We start from the raw sequence: 16,888 nt of genomic DNA, 5'->3' as shown, positions 1-16,888 counted from the left end.
ACTCAGGATTTTGATGATGCAAAATGAGTGAATCCATTAACCAGAGATTACATTAGATACACTTTATTGGTAGTGACAAAAGAATGACAAGAATGTGAAAGGGATATCAAAAATAAGTATTGACAAAGATATGTCGGTCTGAAATATAATGAAATCTACTTTATCTTTTTTCGTCATTTGGCATAACTCTTCATTGCTTTAAGATTGGACTGCTGCTGAGGGCTGCGCAAATGTTAGATACAGGATGCGAGGTGGTTCAGCTGCGTTCTACCAGTGCTGGTAAATACAGGGGAAACGCGTGCTGCTGTCAAAACAATAATTTGTTGATAAGCTGTCAGGATATACATTAGCAGACAGCATAACGTCTAAAAGAGCTGCTCAACAAGGACTTAACCCAGAGAGTGTGATATGTAGTATTACTCTAGAACCGTGAGTCTACATGAACAAACCGCAGAAACACAAACCTGGATACAGTGTTGTATGTGAGCTTGAATCATTTTGCTTCACACATCATACAGCAAAACAAGTGATATGAATATACAGTAATGCACAGCTCAGAGTTTGAAAAATCACACAGCCTTGTTGACAATTTTACAAGAATACTGAGAATATTCAAACAGAATTGTGCTGCTAGGATGGAGATATGGAGTACTATATTTCCTGCTAGATTACCCCATTTCATGTTCTGGGGGATGTTCAGGAAAAGACATGGTATTTGTTTTTTTTGTTTTTTTAAATCCAGTGATTCAGCACATATGACACAATGGTTAGTATGAATTGAGACCAATAACAGTGATTAGGAAAAATAATTGAGGAATATGAAAAAGAGCATAAAACTTTATTCTTTGAGACATTTTGAGCAGAACCCAGGAATCAAATCAAACCAGTTTTATACAGAATACATGGCTTGCATTAAGGACCAATATGTATTCATTAGAAGGGGCTACAAGACTCAGTCCTAACCCTCACCTGAAGATTGTCACCTCTGCCTTACAGAACCATTCAGATTTATGATGCTGCCCCGACCCGCCCGTTTTCTTGTAACCCCTATGCAACTCGGTCATGTTACACAGTTTGGGTTTGCAAAGACAGGATTTGAAATCAGTTTGATATTGTTGTTTTTCAAGACACAAGGCCAACATTAAACTGAATACAAACCGCATGGATCATTGCAAACTGCATGTTTTAAATCAAGCTTCATTCAACCTAAGCTTTTATAAAGCAGAATTTTCCATGTGCTTCACTCTTGTAAACACAGTGAAAGACACCATCTGCTCAGACAACTTCTAATCCTGCCCATTATTATTAAGTTTTAAACAGTTTTTCTTACTTTGAGTTAGAATCCACTAATTTTGATTTTTTTGGACCATTGTGCAATTTCAACATGCAGTCTGCATCATAAAACTCTTCCTCTACAGCACTAAACAGCCCTGCTGGCCAACACTGAAATGTCACAGCAGCTGAAACATCACCCATAGCACTGCAGCCACAGAAACACTAGCTGAGCCCTCAGACTGGCAGTAATGTACAAATGGAGATTTTAACCAGAATGTAGGATTAAAAAAAAGCTGGCTTGCATAATTCATAGGAGCTTTAAAATGGATGTTAAAATGTCATTTGATGTCTGCATAATGTCATTTCCCTTGATTTATTATTTTTTTGTCAGGTTTGCTATTCGTTTAGTGTTCCGCTGTTAAGTGATGAGGTCTAACTGCTTTAAGACAGCACAGTGAGGGACTGTACAGTTTAAGTGGGTTACACTGCATTTAACATGCCATCAACAAAAAAAATATTTATTTTACAAATCAGAAAGAGAAGCAGATTCTGATCATTCAACGGTTCACCTCTGACAAGAATGGGACAAAAGAATGTTTCAGACCCAGGACCCAGGCCAGGATCAAGAGCACTTTCATATTCCTCCCAATCAATTCAAAGTAAAACCTAAATACTTCCCTTCTAGAACGTAAAAGGAAAAATCAACTCAGTCATTAAATAAAATTGTCTCAAACCAGCCCTTCTTTTGCTCCAATTCATTAATGAAACCTTCTTTCAACCAGTCGAACAAAAATATCTCCATATCTTTAAATTCTCTACAGTTTTTTAAACTCCCTACAGATTTTTTTTAAACCAAGAAAACACTTACAAATACAAAATATTACTGAGATAGTTTCATATTTTCAAGCGCCAAAATTTTTTTCCTCGTTTAGGTAGGAAAGGGTGAAGTTGGGACAGACTTTTCTCTTCGATCAAAGCCCCTTCCACAGTCTCCCACTAGCTTTCTGCCACGTCACGTTGGCCGATCATGGGCATCCTTCCCCACGCCAGGAGGTCAAATCCACATGAACACGACTCTGACTGGGCCTAGGTCACTGGAGGGCTGTGGTCACCGTTGTGATAGCTCATCCTTGTGAGAGTCCTGTTTCGGCACCATTTCCCTTACACCAGGGATGGGCGTGGTTAAGCTTCTCTCTTTAAGTGCAAAAGCAGCCTATGCTAAGCTCTGTCTTTATGTTGTACTGTAAGTGGCACTGACAACTTTTGTCCCCGCGGACTGGAGTTTCTGTAACCCTTTAACTTCCAGTTTTTTTACAGTTTGGCTCGCTGAAAGAATGCCTGAGGGGAGAGAGAGATGGAGTTAAACAGCTGAAGTTCAAATGAATATTTAAGAAGTCTGAAGAGACAACAAGAAGTTACAAAACAATGTGTTTTATTAGTTGGAAATACCTTCATGTAGTTTTTCAGAACCTTGGTATCTGGTTGTTGAAGCACTTGACAGAGTTCCTGAAAAGGAGATATTAACAGCAGAGAGATCAGAACACTAGCCAGGCTCCATTCAAAGACAATGCATGACTTACAAAAACAATAGACTATAAACAACATTCTTAAAAAAGAAAGCAAACAGCATCTCTGAAGAAAAGAAAAAGGGAGAGACTATTGTGGGATTTGGAACAGGTCTGGGGGGGTATTCCACAAAGCTGAATGTCTCAGTTACCCAGATAACTTAAACCCAAAGATGAAGACTGTCCACTAGGAATGTCCCTTTTCCTATTAGACAACCTTGACTTTGGGCTTATGTTATCTGGCTAAACTGAGAAATCCTGCTATGTGAAATACCCCCTGGTCAAGTACCTGTGTGATTTCAGGTGAGACTTGTAGAGAGGGCAAGTACTCCTGCTGCAAGAACTGAACAAACTCCAGACCCTGGGGGGAGAGAAAAGACAAATGCTGTAAAAATGTCAAAAAAGGTGAGTGTATACATACATACATACATACATACATACATACATACATACATATACACACACACACACACACACTTCTCTTGTTAATATTTGTGATGTTGACAGTCAAATACCCAATTAACTTGAGGAAAGATTAAGAGGTCTTTACTAAGACCTTGCCACTGCAAGACATCAGACTAACAGAGGCACTACAGTAAGGTCTGTATCCACTCATAAAGCATTTTGTCACTCTGAGCACTCAACACTACTGGCTTTACTGTACTTCTAAGCAAGAAAAAAAACAAACAAAAAAAAACTATGACTCACCCTCTTGAGATGAATCATTTTCAGCGTCAGTGTACACTCAGATAAGGTCTGAAATGCAAGAGTTTGCAATGTAGTTTATGCAAAGTAGCAGAACACCTTAATCTGTATCTGGGTGTCACACCCGTTTATTATAGAAGCCTAAAAAAGACTTACCAGGACAGTCTGGGCATCTGAAAGGTCAAAGGTTGGTTTGAGAGGGGCCAGGAAGCAGGCTGGGACAATGTGTTTGTAGATAAAGTCTGGAAACCCAACCAAACCATCTTTACCACCTGAGCAAATTAATTAGAAAGAAAAGAAAAAAAAAGACGACATTAGTTATAACCTTTAATTAGGGCTGTGACCTTTTAATCCCCCCCCCGCCAATTCTTACCATTAGTAAACTGAAATGGATATGTATGTGAAATCCCATTTGAAAGTACCAATTTTAGTATAACCTCTAAAAGAAAACTGTACAACAAAATCCTTCTTTTCCAAGGCCTATTTAGCTCCAAATAACAATATAAGACTTTGTTTAAGAAGGTAGTTACTTACATTCTCCCTTCATAACTGATATACAGCTTAGCAGCAACCAAGCAAATGTAACCAGTTTTTTCACATTCATATACAGACAATCATTAATTCCACCAAATGACCACAGGTCTATATACCAAGTAAAGCTATAAACCTAAGCAGGTGAACTAGTGTTTCACTGATGTTTCTTAAGGTAGCCTCAATCTGATCTGACTTGACATGATCAGCAAAAACATTTGAGCGTTCCAAGTACCCCAGAGCTCCACTAGTTTAGAGAGGATGATGAAACAGGTCTTCTGGGCGACAGGGTCAGGAAAGTCAACCGCTCCCTGGATGATTGTGAACAGCACACGCTCAATATTTTCTGCACCTGGCATAAAAATAAATAAATAATGAAAATAAATGGAAAAAAAGAAAGTTACTACACCTTTTATACTATGCTAAATTTGCATTTGCAATGTAGAGCTTTCTACATAAATGTTTCACTATGTGTGTGGCTTCTCACCTTGGTTGGCCATGACTTCATTCATGCCGCTGCTGGCAATAGTCTGGATGAAGCTGAAGTAACTCCTTCTCAACATCTGCTTCTCAAGGGCTGCAGTTTGGTCGTTGTCTTCTGCAGGCCGAGATAACACCTCAAAAATTGCCAGTACCAACGGCATAAAGACCTGCTGCAGGAAGGGAGACACCTGGCTCTAGAGGTAGAGACACAGACATACAGAACAATGGATTAGCCTAGCTTACAGCAGTAGGTAGCTCAGTGACTATGGCTTTTGGTTGGCTATGAGGTGACAATTAAGATATAACACCATGATACGGTCTTAAAATACATGTGTATATCTTGCTGTTGTTGAAAGAAGAAAACCTCGTATCTCCAAAATGATAACTTTACAGGAGAAGGAAGAGCATACTTTACTTTTAATGTAAGCCAATGGAACTAGACATTTTTCCAAGTCATTTTGGGTCATTTCTTTTGGTCCATTCTTTATGAAATTTACACACAATGTAAAGAGCAACGGGCATTTTCAAATTATGTCAAAAACTGAAAAACGTCATAACTGGAGATACGAGGTATTTTTCTGACAACAGCGATATATATACACACACAGACACATGTTTATTCAGCATTTAACTACTACACTAAATCTAAAACCTAAAAACAAAAACTATGCTCTCCTTGTAATTAAACATACAGGTATTCAGTGTTCAAGTACTGATACCAATGATATGCTCAGAAAAGCAAATCATGACGCAGTTTATCATGATAAACTTAATTATACTGTCCATTTCATAAGTTGGTCCATTCCCCTTGCATCCAGTATGTATGACTAAACATGAAATTCAACTTCATTCTCAATTCAAAAGGACATTTCCTGCTAAATTAAGTCATTTTTTCAGACCCAGGTTATCCATAAATCTAAATTAAAAAGATTTTATTACTGAATCAATACCAGCATTCCAATTTATCCAAAAATACGTATACAGGAGAGTAGCTCTAAAGGCATCTAAAGATCATCATCATCATCGTCGTCATCATCGTCATCATCATTAAGTTTTCACTGAGTAATCTCTTCCAGCACACCTTAAACTTGGCTGTGATCTGGTTGATGAGGGGGATAAACTCCTGCAGGTCTTTTGGCTCACAGTCTTTCAACATGTGCTCGGATGCTGCTGGTATGAAGGGCAGCACCTCCTCCTCTAAGCAGATGATCATGCGGTGAAGAAAGGAGCGCACAGCACTGCGCAGAGTGCCCCTCTGCACTGGACAACTCAGTGCAGGCAGAAAGGTCTGCAGACAATCCAGATACACCTCAGAGCAGCCACACAGCTTCACCGTCTGCTTGTTACTGAATGCCTTACTGGTGCGGCTAAAAGGGCGAGAGGGAGTGTGAGGGAGAGAAGCGTCAATACAATGGAATCCATACACAGTGCAGCTCAAAAGTAAGTGGACACTGACAGATGACTGAGGTTAAAGTGTAAAATGACAACTTTAATTCTTTTAATGTTAGTTTTAAAAAGGTACTTATGAGGGTATAAATCATACAGGAATCACAGCCCTGTTTCATTTCAAATCATGTGCTACTGAGTCAAAACAACAACTTCCCTAGATGCATATACTGAGCATATAAAACAAAGATTATTCTGCTGAGTGATGTGAGTTGTTTGATGCATGTGCTCAGTTATTCTCCTGTTAAGCACAGACAGCATCAGCATCTGCTTCTGTAGCATTTACCGTCAGTAACAACACTCTCACCCATTCTCAGTTTTGTTTGTGCATGTGTGTGTATGTTGATCATACTGTGGGTACCTAGCAAAGCCCACTGCATGGCTCAGACAGTCAGCAAGGGCCGTCTGCCTCTCCTCGTCGGCCTCTTGAGTCAGCTTGGCGAGGAGCAAGCGGAAAGCCTCCATCAGCGGGGTGAGAAGACTGCGCATCAGAGCCTGTTTTCTGTCTGCTGGACACTCTCCATTCACAATCAGAACACCGGCCGTCTCGAACATAAACAGCTGGTCATCGTTGCTCAACAGCGCCGGGAAGCCATTTTCCTGAATATGAGAGAGTGAGAGAGGGTCTAAGTGAGACAGGTCAACTCTGGATCTTTGTGAGTGTATTTTGGGTGTGTGTCTCTTACAGGAGGAGCCAACTCCAGCAGGTCCTGTATTCGGCTCAGGATGTCCTCAATGTAGGCATTCATGTGCTTACTGTTTAAAAACAGAGAAATAAACCTTAATTTACACACACACACACACACACACACACGCACACACACACACACACACACGCACACACACGCACACATACAGCGATCAGGCATAACATTATGACCACCTCATTTCTACGATCATTGTCCATTTTATCAGCTCCACTTACTATATAGGAGCACTTTGTAGTTCTACAATTACAGACTGTAGTCCATCTGTTTCTCTGCATACTTTGTTAGCCCCCTTTTACTCTGTTATTCAGTGGTCTGGACCCCCATGGGCCCTCACAGAGCAGGTAATATTTGGGTGGTCGATCATTCTTAGCACTGCAGTAACACTGATATGGTGGTGGTGTGTTAGTGTGTGTTGTGCTGGTACGAGTGGATCAGACACAGCAGTGCTGCTGGAGTTTTTAAACACCTCAGTGTCACTGCTGGACTGAGAACAGTCCACCAACTAAAAATATCCAGCCAAAAGCGTCCTGTGGGCAGCGTCCTGTGACCACTGATGAAAGACTAGAGGATGACCAACACAAACTGTGCAGCAGCAGATGAGCTATCGTCTCTGACTTTACATCTACAAGGTGGACTGACAAGGTAGGAGTGTCTAATAGAGTGGCCAGTGAGTGGACACAGTGTTTAAAAACTCCAGCAGCACTACTGTGTCTGATCCACTCGTACCAGCACAACACAAACACCACCACCACGTCAGTGTTACTGCAGTGCTGAGAATGATCTACCACCCAAATACTACCTGCTCTGTGAGGGTCCATGGGGGTCCTCACCACTGAAGAACAGGGTAAATGGGGGCTAACAAAGTATGCAGAGAAACAGATGGACTACAGTCTGTAATTGTAGAGCTACAAAGTGCCCCTTATGGTAAGTGGAGCTGATAAAATGGACAATGAGCGTAGAAACAGGGTGGTCATAATGTTATGCCTGATCGGTGTATACACACAGAGCATTTTGTTTTTCACCAAATACAGCCGTCATCCATTCCACTTTCATCTAGCTTGCTAGAACTGATGAGCTTTCTAGATCAGTGGTTGTCATTTCTAAAAAATGTGGTACTTGTTTAAAAATGTTAGTTGTTAGTAAACAATATTAAAATGAAATAAGTGTCAATCAACCACAACTCACTGCCATACTGCACCAACTTAACAAGTAATCTGTTATGTCACTGAACTTACTGTAGCGTTTTGATGAACCTGGAGAAAAGGTAAGCCACCCTACTGCGCACTTTTGGACTGCTGTGTCTCAGACCACGATGGTCTAGAAATGCCATCTGTACAGGACATACAAATCAACTTTTCATTGGCTAAGCTCAGAGTTAGTATTTCTGTGTAGTTTGCAAATGGCATCAAGTTAAAAACTCACCAGGACATTTGGAATGTGCTGCGGTTCCACAATGAAAAACTTGTCGTAGCGTACGACAGTCTCAAAAAACTCGAGAGCGACAGAAGTGTGCTGGTACTCGCTTACTCCACTGGAGATGAGCTATACAGGCACACATACGGAACTTTTAAAATAACTTTCTACTAAAATTCATTCTATAATACACCTTCCTATAACGTACATCTAAAAGCTCATTTCACCATCATTTGTTTTTTTTTTATTGGTGCAGTATAAAGGTATAGTATGGTGTGAGCATTCCTCCTACCGTCCTCATCATGTCCTGTAAAGTGCTGGCTTTGGTGGCATCCCCTGTAAAATGAGCACCATGTGACGCAGGCAGGGCCTCTCCCATCATGTAGAACAACCGTATCGCTACTTCCACCTCCATGAACCGTGCTGTTTGCCAGTTCCTACACACACACATGGTTAAATGTTTATAGTGTTACTGCTTTATGCATGCCTCAACTGCAGAGCTTCAGTAAAATGGTTTCTCTGCAAGTCTTATATAATTTTTTAAGTGTGTAGGCTTGGCCTTACTGCATGGTACTGGTGAAGACTCTACGCACAGACTCCAGCAAGAGTTCAGGGGAGACCTGAGCCAGGCGGTCCAGCAACATCTTCAATTGCTTCCTGTACTCCACAAACATCGCCTCATCCTCACCCTGCCACAGAAATAGACAGAATGAAAGTTAATTACGCATAATGACCACTTTATACACTTTAATGAACAATTTCTACACTTTGTTAGGGTAATACAATCATAACATTGAAACAGTACCTCATTTTCGAAGTTGTACTCATCATCGTATGTCAGTTTTTTCATAACAGCCAGCATGACTGCCTGTTCAAAAAAAAAAAAAAGCTGTTAGCGGGCACTGTGAGGTAAATGGAGAGCTAGAAAGGCAAATGGTGATCTGAGTGGTGTTTCTGTACCTCAATATTATTCTTCTGCTGATCAGTAAGGAGAGGGAGCTGGGAAAAAAGTAAGATAACATATACGCAATGAAGACATGAAAATGCATTTATTCTGTATGCATCTGAATGAGAGAGAGAGAGAAAAAGCATGTACTTGTTTAAGTATGTGCAGGTAGTCGTAACAGAATCCCACTATGTTAGCTGAAATGTCATCGTCCTCATGGATGAGCAGCTGCAGCATCAGGGGAATCTTGGCCTCCAGTGTTCGCAGCGTTTCTGCAGCAACCTTCACGTCTCCTGACTTACTGAGTTTGGTCCAGCTTAGCACCAGAGCCTGGCCCATCCCGTTCACCAGCCGTGAGAACTTTGCCAGGAAGTCCACATCCTCCTCCTGACAGACACACAGTTAATGTAACTACTCATCAGTTTTGCAAGTAAATAATTATCCATTCATTACTTGGAAACATGCTTCATGAGTATGTGTATGAGAGATGAAGTGTACCTGCTCTACATTGAAAAACCCAGCAGACTGCAGAACTTGGCAGAGAGACTCCACCAGTTTGGTTTTGTCCACAGGGTCCATGCCCTTATTTACAATCTCAAAGAGACAGTCACAGGCCTCCTCTCTCAGCTCCTCCACTGACATATGGCTTAACAACAGATTCACAAACCTGTACACACATAAAACACACATACACACAATCAAGGTCTAAACCTGAACAAACACCACATGGTCAGTCTAAGCACTATCTGTGATTTCATCATCTGTGGCAGGGCGGCTCGAGTTAAACAAACACTAGAGCAACAACACAATGATTTCACTGAACATGTGTATGACATAAACTGGAGACACTAAAGCATGCAATTTCCCTCCATTTCATCTACTTTAAAAATCTAGTGTTGTTTCAAAGTGTAAGCTCTGAAAAATTTATTAACTATTTGCTGTTGTGGATAACCTTCAGAGTGAGTCATTGACTGAGAACCGCATTGACTTCGTTTAGAATATACAAGCTTAAAACTTTCCGTCAACTTGTACTTTTAACTAGAGATGGAAGAATCGGTCGACTCCGTATCGGTATCAGCCGATTTGCAGATATTTTTCCAACTTAGCCGATCCTGAGAGCTTATCAGTGACCTACAAACATATGAGCCATATTTGGCTTGAGGCACTATTTAAGATGCAAAGGGAAAATCTGAATAAGATGACGACAAATATGAAGCCAACTTACATAACATGTTTGGCTCCTATTACGCTGTAAACTCAGTGTGTAAAAGTGTAGAGCTGCAACTAACACGGTTTGCTGTCAAAGCTTTGAGGATTTGTTTCTGTCAGCATCTGAGCACTAATCATTAGCTTACACTGCACTCGCTTCATGACCTACAGCTTTGGCAAGGACTGAAAAAAAAACAAAACAAACTGCAAAACTAGAAAAGCGATCAAATGTCAGCCCTTTCAGCCTTTTTCATTTTACAGTACATTTTAAAACCCATCCGTGAAGCAGGAGAACTGTTAGCAGCACCACTTGCATAGGCTCCAGTTATTTCAATGGCTATGCTAGCCTGAGCCGCCAGGACATAACTACTGAACAATTTAAGGTAAAACAAGAAAAAAGAAAAAGAAGCTGACTTCAGCTGTTAAAAGAGTTGAAGGCAAACAGTTACTCTGTTTCTGCTTGACAGTGGGTAATAACTCAAAAGTTCATTATTGTTTTGGCTCGTTTGCTAATGTTTGGTTAGCTTTGCAGTAGCAACTGTAGTAACCGTTTGCAAAACCACAACCTAGCTAGCTAACATTAGTTACACACAGACCTCAGAAATAGTAACTGGTCCATCTCTATTTTTGACAGTTATTTTTAAAATATGTCTTAAATATAATTCTGGTCTTTAAATAAAAGATCAATCAGGGTGCCTCAGCTGTTGAATTATCACCTACTTTGATTCCAATAAAAGTAAACTGATTGGTTTCTGTTTACACATTCACAGCATTCTGGAAAAGACAAGATTAACCTCTTAGTCAAGGACCAACTCAGAAGATAAGAGACTTGCTTCACAATGGAATTACTGATGCTGCCTTTTAGGCTGTAACTCATCTACACAGAATAGCTGGTCCTGCTTCCTGTTTTCTGACCTGTCGTTGGCAATGAGGTTGAGGTCGATCCAGGAGACATACGCTCCTACCACCTCCAGACACTGGCAGGTGAGCTCGCTGTTGCTCTGCTGGTATGTCTGCAAGATCTGGTACCAGGACTCCACCAGAGCTGGGATGCAGTTCTCCCGCATACTGTCTTTAATCAGCGTGTTCCTGCGCGTCTCCTGGAGAACAGAACATAAGCACAAGTGTTATGAAGGTTCTGCTAAACCTGTCAGTGTTATAGGTGGAGGAATATTGTTTATTAGGAAGACGACCCTCACAGAGCAAAAGGTTCATCATGACCTTTGGCCCAGCGTACCTCAGGTGTATGCAAGATATCCCTGTCCACCACCTCAGCATCAATGGCCATGAGAGTGCGCAAGTAGATGTCAAGGCCATGAGGGTTCAGGCCCACCAGTGAGAGCAAGTCAAAGAAGAACTTGGGCCACACTGTCAGGTACTCCATGATGAAGGTCAGGGCAAACACCTGGGCAGCCTTGTTCTTGATGAAGGGTTTCTCCCACTGCGTGCTCATCAACTGCACAAAAACACAAGAACTCAGCTGCACCACTCTCACAGGCTGCCACCTCCACATAACGCTTCCTTCCAAAAATAAAAATCACATAGCTGACAAAAGAACAGCCAAGTATGAGCCTAGAAATATATAGCAAGAGTGAGGTTCACACCTGCAACTGCAGCCATTTCATCAGAGTCTCTCTAATCAGCTGCTGCTGTGCTCCAGTGAGGCTCCCATGCCTGTTGGACACAGAATCCAACAAGAGTTTGACACTCCACTGTGTAACTGATGACATGATATCAGTTCTGTTTATATGTAGATCAGGTTAAATCACTTTCTCTCCTGTCAAGATCTCACATGGTTCAAAAGTCTAAAATTTCTGTACAAAAATTTGGAATTACTTTTTTTTATTGACAAACCAATTTGGTTACAGAGGTAACGCATGAAGTGTTTACAATTATTCAAATATGCAAGTCCTGTGCAACTTCAGAGATTTCAGATAATTAGTTCTGAAATAATTAAGTAATTTTACACATCAAGGACTATGACTGGAGCGGCAGAAGACTAAAAAGACTGAGCAAGGTGTAACAGCGAAAATCAAGTTACAATAAAATCCAGAATACATCACATTTCATTTCAATAATTATAACTGTATATAAAATAACAAAAATTGTTTATGACAAGTGACTCCAAACTTTTAAACGGAAGTGTATTATTTCCACAGAAATGGCACAAACATACGCATTCACAATAATGAGAAGCAGAAACCAATCTCCTTCGTTGTACCTGTATTTGATCTGATGCTCCAGTACTTGAAAACAGAAGAACTTCACATGGTCATCACTGATGGATAATCACAAAACACAATACTGTCAAATTATAAAGTAACATCACTTAACTGAACATCAGAGACAATAAAAAAGAGAGACGTTTCAGTCAGGATGCTTTGACTAAACCAAATGCAGTGGGGAAAAAAATATTTGACCAATTACAACAACAATACTGCCATGTCTTTAACACAATGTGCCAATCATAGTCATCTATTCAAATGAGATAATAATATTGCTTAACTGCTTCCTGCCACTCCCAAACGAAAAGACGGGAAGCAGAAACATTGTAGCTGCAATGGACAAACGCAGAGCTGGCACTATCAATTACACTAGTAATCAAATAATCTGCTGTTCATTCAAAAAATTAATTAGGTAACTTGATTTTTTAAAAGCAACATAATATAAATGGACTTTAATAATAATAATAATAATACAACTATGCACAGCGCAACTGTTATTGTGGAAACCATCAGTACTGGTACAGCATACCTGTAAATTCCTTTAGCCAAAGCCTCAGCGCAAACCTCCCAGCCATCCTGAGATTCCTTCAGCTGCTCAAAATACACCAGTGCCTGAGAGAGACAAAGACATAGATATGGCGTTTATTACTACTAACATGAGCTACTGGCCTATGCACACCTGCTTGTTTTCACATCATGGCTGGTGTGTGAATGAGAATGAATGTTATGTTTCAACTGTGAAAGCTGTGTAACCCAGCAACATGTAGCAGGTAAACATGTAGAGTCAGACATACAGAAAAAGATGCCGTTTTTGCACATTTTCCTCTCAAACTCAGCTTAGAACTTTATGTTTTTATTCCACTTTTTCATTGAGATGTAGGAGTGGAACCATGACAACGGCCAACTGCAAAGGCTTTGTCAGGAGAATTTTCAATTTCCCAAACTCCTTTGCCGCAAGTGATAGCCTTCAAAGCAAGATGTAATAAACAGCACAGTACACAGTAAGAGAGAAAACTCAAAACATTCCTTCTTTAATCTACAAAACATAATTAATGAATCAAATAAATTAATGCTTATTAATCAAACATGTAGCATAAACACTTTAAGCACAGTCCAAGCAAGTATAGGCCTTTTGCATTTCCACTTTAAGAATAAAAAACATATCAGCAGATACATTTTGCCAATCACTCCAGTACTGGTACTGCACACCCCAAAAAGGGGCATTAGCCATGGTTAATAAAGCTCACAAAAGTGTAATTCATACAGCAACACCAATGTTACTAACACTTTGCAATTAGAAAACTTTTAGCTCACGTGACACCTGCGCAAAAGCCCAGTGTGATAAGCTTCGAGAGGTCTAAAGCACAGTCTCAGCCACTCATTGAGAAAGCAAACACTTATTTTATTGCAGGCTAGTATTTCAAATGTCCTGTGACCCATGAGTTCTTCCAGGTTTTAATAGCAATTCCAGGCATGAATAGCTGGTTTAGTCTTTTGAAATGTTTGCAAAACTCTTTCTGCCATAATTATATGTTCAACTCTGGCAGACTAACATCTCTAATTGATGTTTTTTTAATCAATACAGTGATCACTGAGACATTGGGGGGGCGGGGGCAGGGTGAGTGTGTTGATGAAATAACACCATACCAAACAGCTTTAGAAACAAAATCTAAAACATTTGTTCAATAGCAACAAAGCTCTATAATGACTGATCAATTCAGCAACTTCCTAAGCGCTATGTTTTCTGCCAGTACAAACCCTAATAGGTATTTACCCGTAACCTCCCCCTCCTTTCCTCATCAGCTTGTAGATTACTGTCAATAAAGAACAGGCCAAGCAAGAATTATGAACTGAGAAATTTTGACAGCTTTAACCTCTGTCACTGTCTTTCATCTGCTCCACTCATAAGATTCTTGCCACAAATTCAGGTCCATTAACTGACAGACACTGAATAGGAGATATAATTTCCAACTATCACTTGTTCAAAGTGCTCTGCTGGCACGACTATTGTGTCCATGAATTAATAGGGCTGGCTCTGTTAAATAGGGCTTAGACTAAAAAAGTATAACTCTGTTGCGTGTCTGATGAGTTGATCATTCAGAAAACTGAGAGAACAGAGTCCTCTGATGCTCCCAAGTTCTGCTTCTTGAGCACCAGCTCTTACGTATGACTTGAGATGAGTAACAAAGGATCATCATTTTCAGAAAGTAATGTGTGTTACTGCTGGGAATATGATGCCAAACTGTAGAATAATTTCTGACATAAGAGATTTTTGCGTAAATCAGACCAGGTTCTCAACAGAAAGGTGTGTGCATGTGTGTATGTGTCTTACTCTTTGCCGGTAACATGCATCGGCATTGGGGTTCAGCCCCATGAGGGCCTGCTCGTCCATGATGGCAGGTAAAGCCGACTCGCAGGCCATGTGTGGGTTAGCTTGTTTCCACTATAGGATCACTCCAATCTTCTACACAAACGCAGGGTTCACACATCTGCCAAACAAACCAAGAGAAAGACTGAGAGATCACAATGTTGTTGAACCAAGAGTGAGATGTTGTGGACTAAGTACATTAAGTTTTCTTTGTTTTCTAACAGCACAGTTAGCTATACAAAGCAATTATCATTTTCTACATTATCTTGATAGCCTGTGTCTTTACTCAAATTTACTGAAACCTAATGTCTTAAATAGTCAAAAAGTAGTCATTTTAAATATTAATTTAGTCATTTTAAATATTAATTTAATATTAATATATAAATAATGTTAATTTAAAGAATGACAGACTGCCAACGAACATCTAACAAAGCCCTAACTAAGTAACTTAAGGCCACTTTCCTAAACACAAATTAAGCCCAGTTTTGGACTTAACAGCAATGCCAATGGTGTTTCACCATTTAAAATCTCCTTTAGTTTATTGTTGAGGTTTAGTCTGGGTCTGGAAAACCTGCCCTTAAAGTCTGACTAGCTAAATGGGAAATGGAATTACAACAACAAAGTTAAGTTACACCACCTGCTTTACTAATGGGCGTGATTGAAAACACAGAGGCCCAAGCCGAATCTCCACATCAGCACAAATGCCTCAACACAAAAACTGAAACTCAACAGAAGCCGTGCAGTCCGAGTCTGACGAGTGAAAAGGCGACAAATAGCGAGCCCGGTTTAGCCCAGCTGCCTGCACTTCTTTGTGGCATGATGCAACATGGCTACAATATTTTGTCCACACACACTGACTACCGTTACTGTCGAGTTAGCGAGCTAAAGCTAGCTACCGGCCACACGAAACCAGAAATGAAAAGTGCTCCCCCAGTTTGTATGGCCCTTCACAGTCATGTATGTGAATTGGTTTCACATTAGCTAACATTTCGAGCTGAAAGCGGTTATCTGGTGAGAGTTAGCTGATCCCTGGCTGAGTTAGTTAGCTAGCGGTGGTTTAGCTACCTCGCTAACCGACTAGCTCGTCACATGCGCTTCGGCTCTCAGTAACGTGGCAACAGCTGCTGTGGGTCCGACGACGGGAGGCAGAAAGAGCAGCTCCGCTCATCTTTAAAAACACAACTTTATACGAGCACGTCCGTGTAGAGTACTTAAAATGTCTGTAACGGGGAGAGAGCGCGTGTGCTCACTCTCTCACAGACAGGCAGGGAGGGCAGCGGCCGCTCAGCTCCAGCACGAGTCGAGCTGCTACCACTAAAAAGCTCTGAGACAAAGTTCCCGACCGACGGCCTTCGGTGCTAAATATCATACAGACGGGCGTTTATTTCCGTACCTTATTTCTCGCTTCAGCGCTCCATTGCGGGTCTTCGGCAGAGCAGGATTTTGTCAGAGAAACGAAACGATGATCCAGCAGCAGCGGGCGGCGTGTCGGCGCGGCCGGACGGAAGCGCTCCTCATGTGGGTCTCGGCAGCAGGAAGGAGTTGATGAGCGGGGGCACAGCCATCATCCAGTCAGCGGCGGAAGAGTTCACAGAAATCTGAAAAAGAGCTTCGCTCACTGCGTACACACAAAATATAAACGGTCGAAAGTTCACGACTGGCTTTGATTTGCTCATCCAACGCATGACAGTAGTGGGCTTTTCAAACTTTTCTTACGAAATGGGGACCCCAAACGGTGTGTTGAAGGGGACTTCCACTGATTTTCCCAAAATTCTACATAATTAAATCGTTAACATGTAAATAAAGTTCTTCAAAGTGGTTTGGTGTGAAAGGCTGCATTCTAGAGAAATTTACCGAATCAAAATTGTTTACTGTGATGGTGATAGGAACCATACGTCTGGAGACTTTAATGCCTTTAAACAGTACTCCAAAAATGTTTTCATATTCATCCTTATTTTACCATTATCAACATTGCAGAGAAATGCAAAAAAAGAAAAAAAGAAAAATGGCTA

The 16,888-nt window shown here is 40.8% G+C and overlaps 1 protein-coding gene across 2 annotated transcripts; it reads right to left on the bottom strand.

Moving 5' to 3' along the window:
* Positions 1-47: 47 nt before the first annotated feature.
* On the bottom strand, positions 48-16,484 carry xpot (exportin, tRNA (nuclear export receptor for tRNAs)). 2 transcript variants are annotated; one of them, XM_036576615.1, is made up of 25 exons: positions 16,270-16,484; positions 14,841-14,997; positions 13,038-13,120; positions 12,505-12,561; positions 11,888-11,957; positions 11,521-11,739; positions 11,199-11,383; positions 9,573-9,741; positions 9,225-9,461; positions 9,089-9,127; positions 8,934-8,996; positions 8,693-8,817; positions 8,421-8,565; positions 8,138-8,257; positions 7,951-8,045; positions 6,692-6,761; positions 6,367-6,605; positions 5,641-5,926; positions 4,564-4,753; positions 4,312-4,428; positions 3,702-3,817; positions 3,549-3,596; positions 3,130-3,201; positions 2,725-2,781; positions 48-2,613 (listed from the first exon to the last, which is right to left on the bottom strand). In XM_036576615.1, exons 2-25 carry the CDS (start codon positions 14,928-14,930, stop codon positions 2,587-2,589), a joined length of 2,919 nt encoding a protein of 972 aa, XP_036432508.1. In that variant the 5' UTR covers positions 14,931-14,997; positions 16,270-16,484; the 3' UTR covers positions 48-2,586. The 2 variants fall into 2 exon arrangements, with proteins under 2 accessions (XP_036432508.1, XP_036432509.1); XM_036576616.1 differs by lacking the exon at positions 16,270-16,484 and adding an exon at positions 15,514-15,532.
* Between the last annotated feature and the right edge of the window lie 404 nt (positions 16,485-16,888).

Source organism: Colossoma macropomum, unplaced genomic scaffold, assembly GCF_904425465.1.
Source record: "Colossoma macropomum unplaced genomic scaffold, Colossoma_macropomum, whole genome shotgun sequence".
NCBI classification, from domain to species: domain Eukaryota; kingdom Metazoa; phylum Chordata; class Actinopteri; order Characiformes; family Serrasalmidae; genus Colossoma; species Colossoma macropomum.
This window is presented reverse-complemented; position numbering and strand designations above follow the sequence as displayed.

What these genes read in the sequence shown, in the direction of transcription:
- xpot (XM_036576615.1), bottom strand. Translation starts at nt 14,930, where the DNA reads ATGGCCTGCGAGTCGGCTTTACCTGCCATCATGGACGAGCAGGCCCTC. An exon ending in ACCTGCACATACTTAAACAA is followed by an intron (nt 9,128 to 9,224) that starts GTACATGCTTTT and finishes CTTTTTTCCCAG; the next exon opens with CTCCCTCTCCTTACTGATCA. An exon ending in AAATGATTCATCTCAAGAGG is followed by an intron (nt 3,202 to 3,548) that starts GTGAGTCATAGT and finishes CTCTCCCCCCAG; the next exon opens with GGTCTGGAGTTTGTTCAGTT.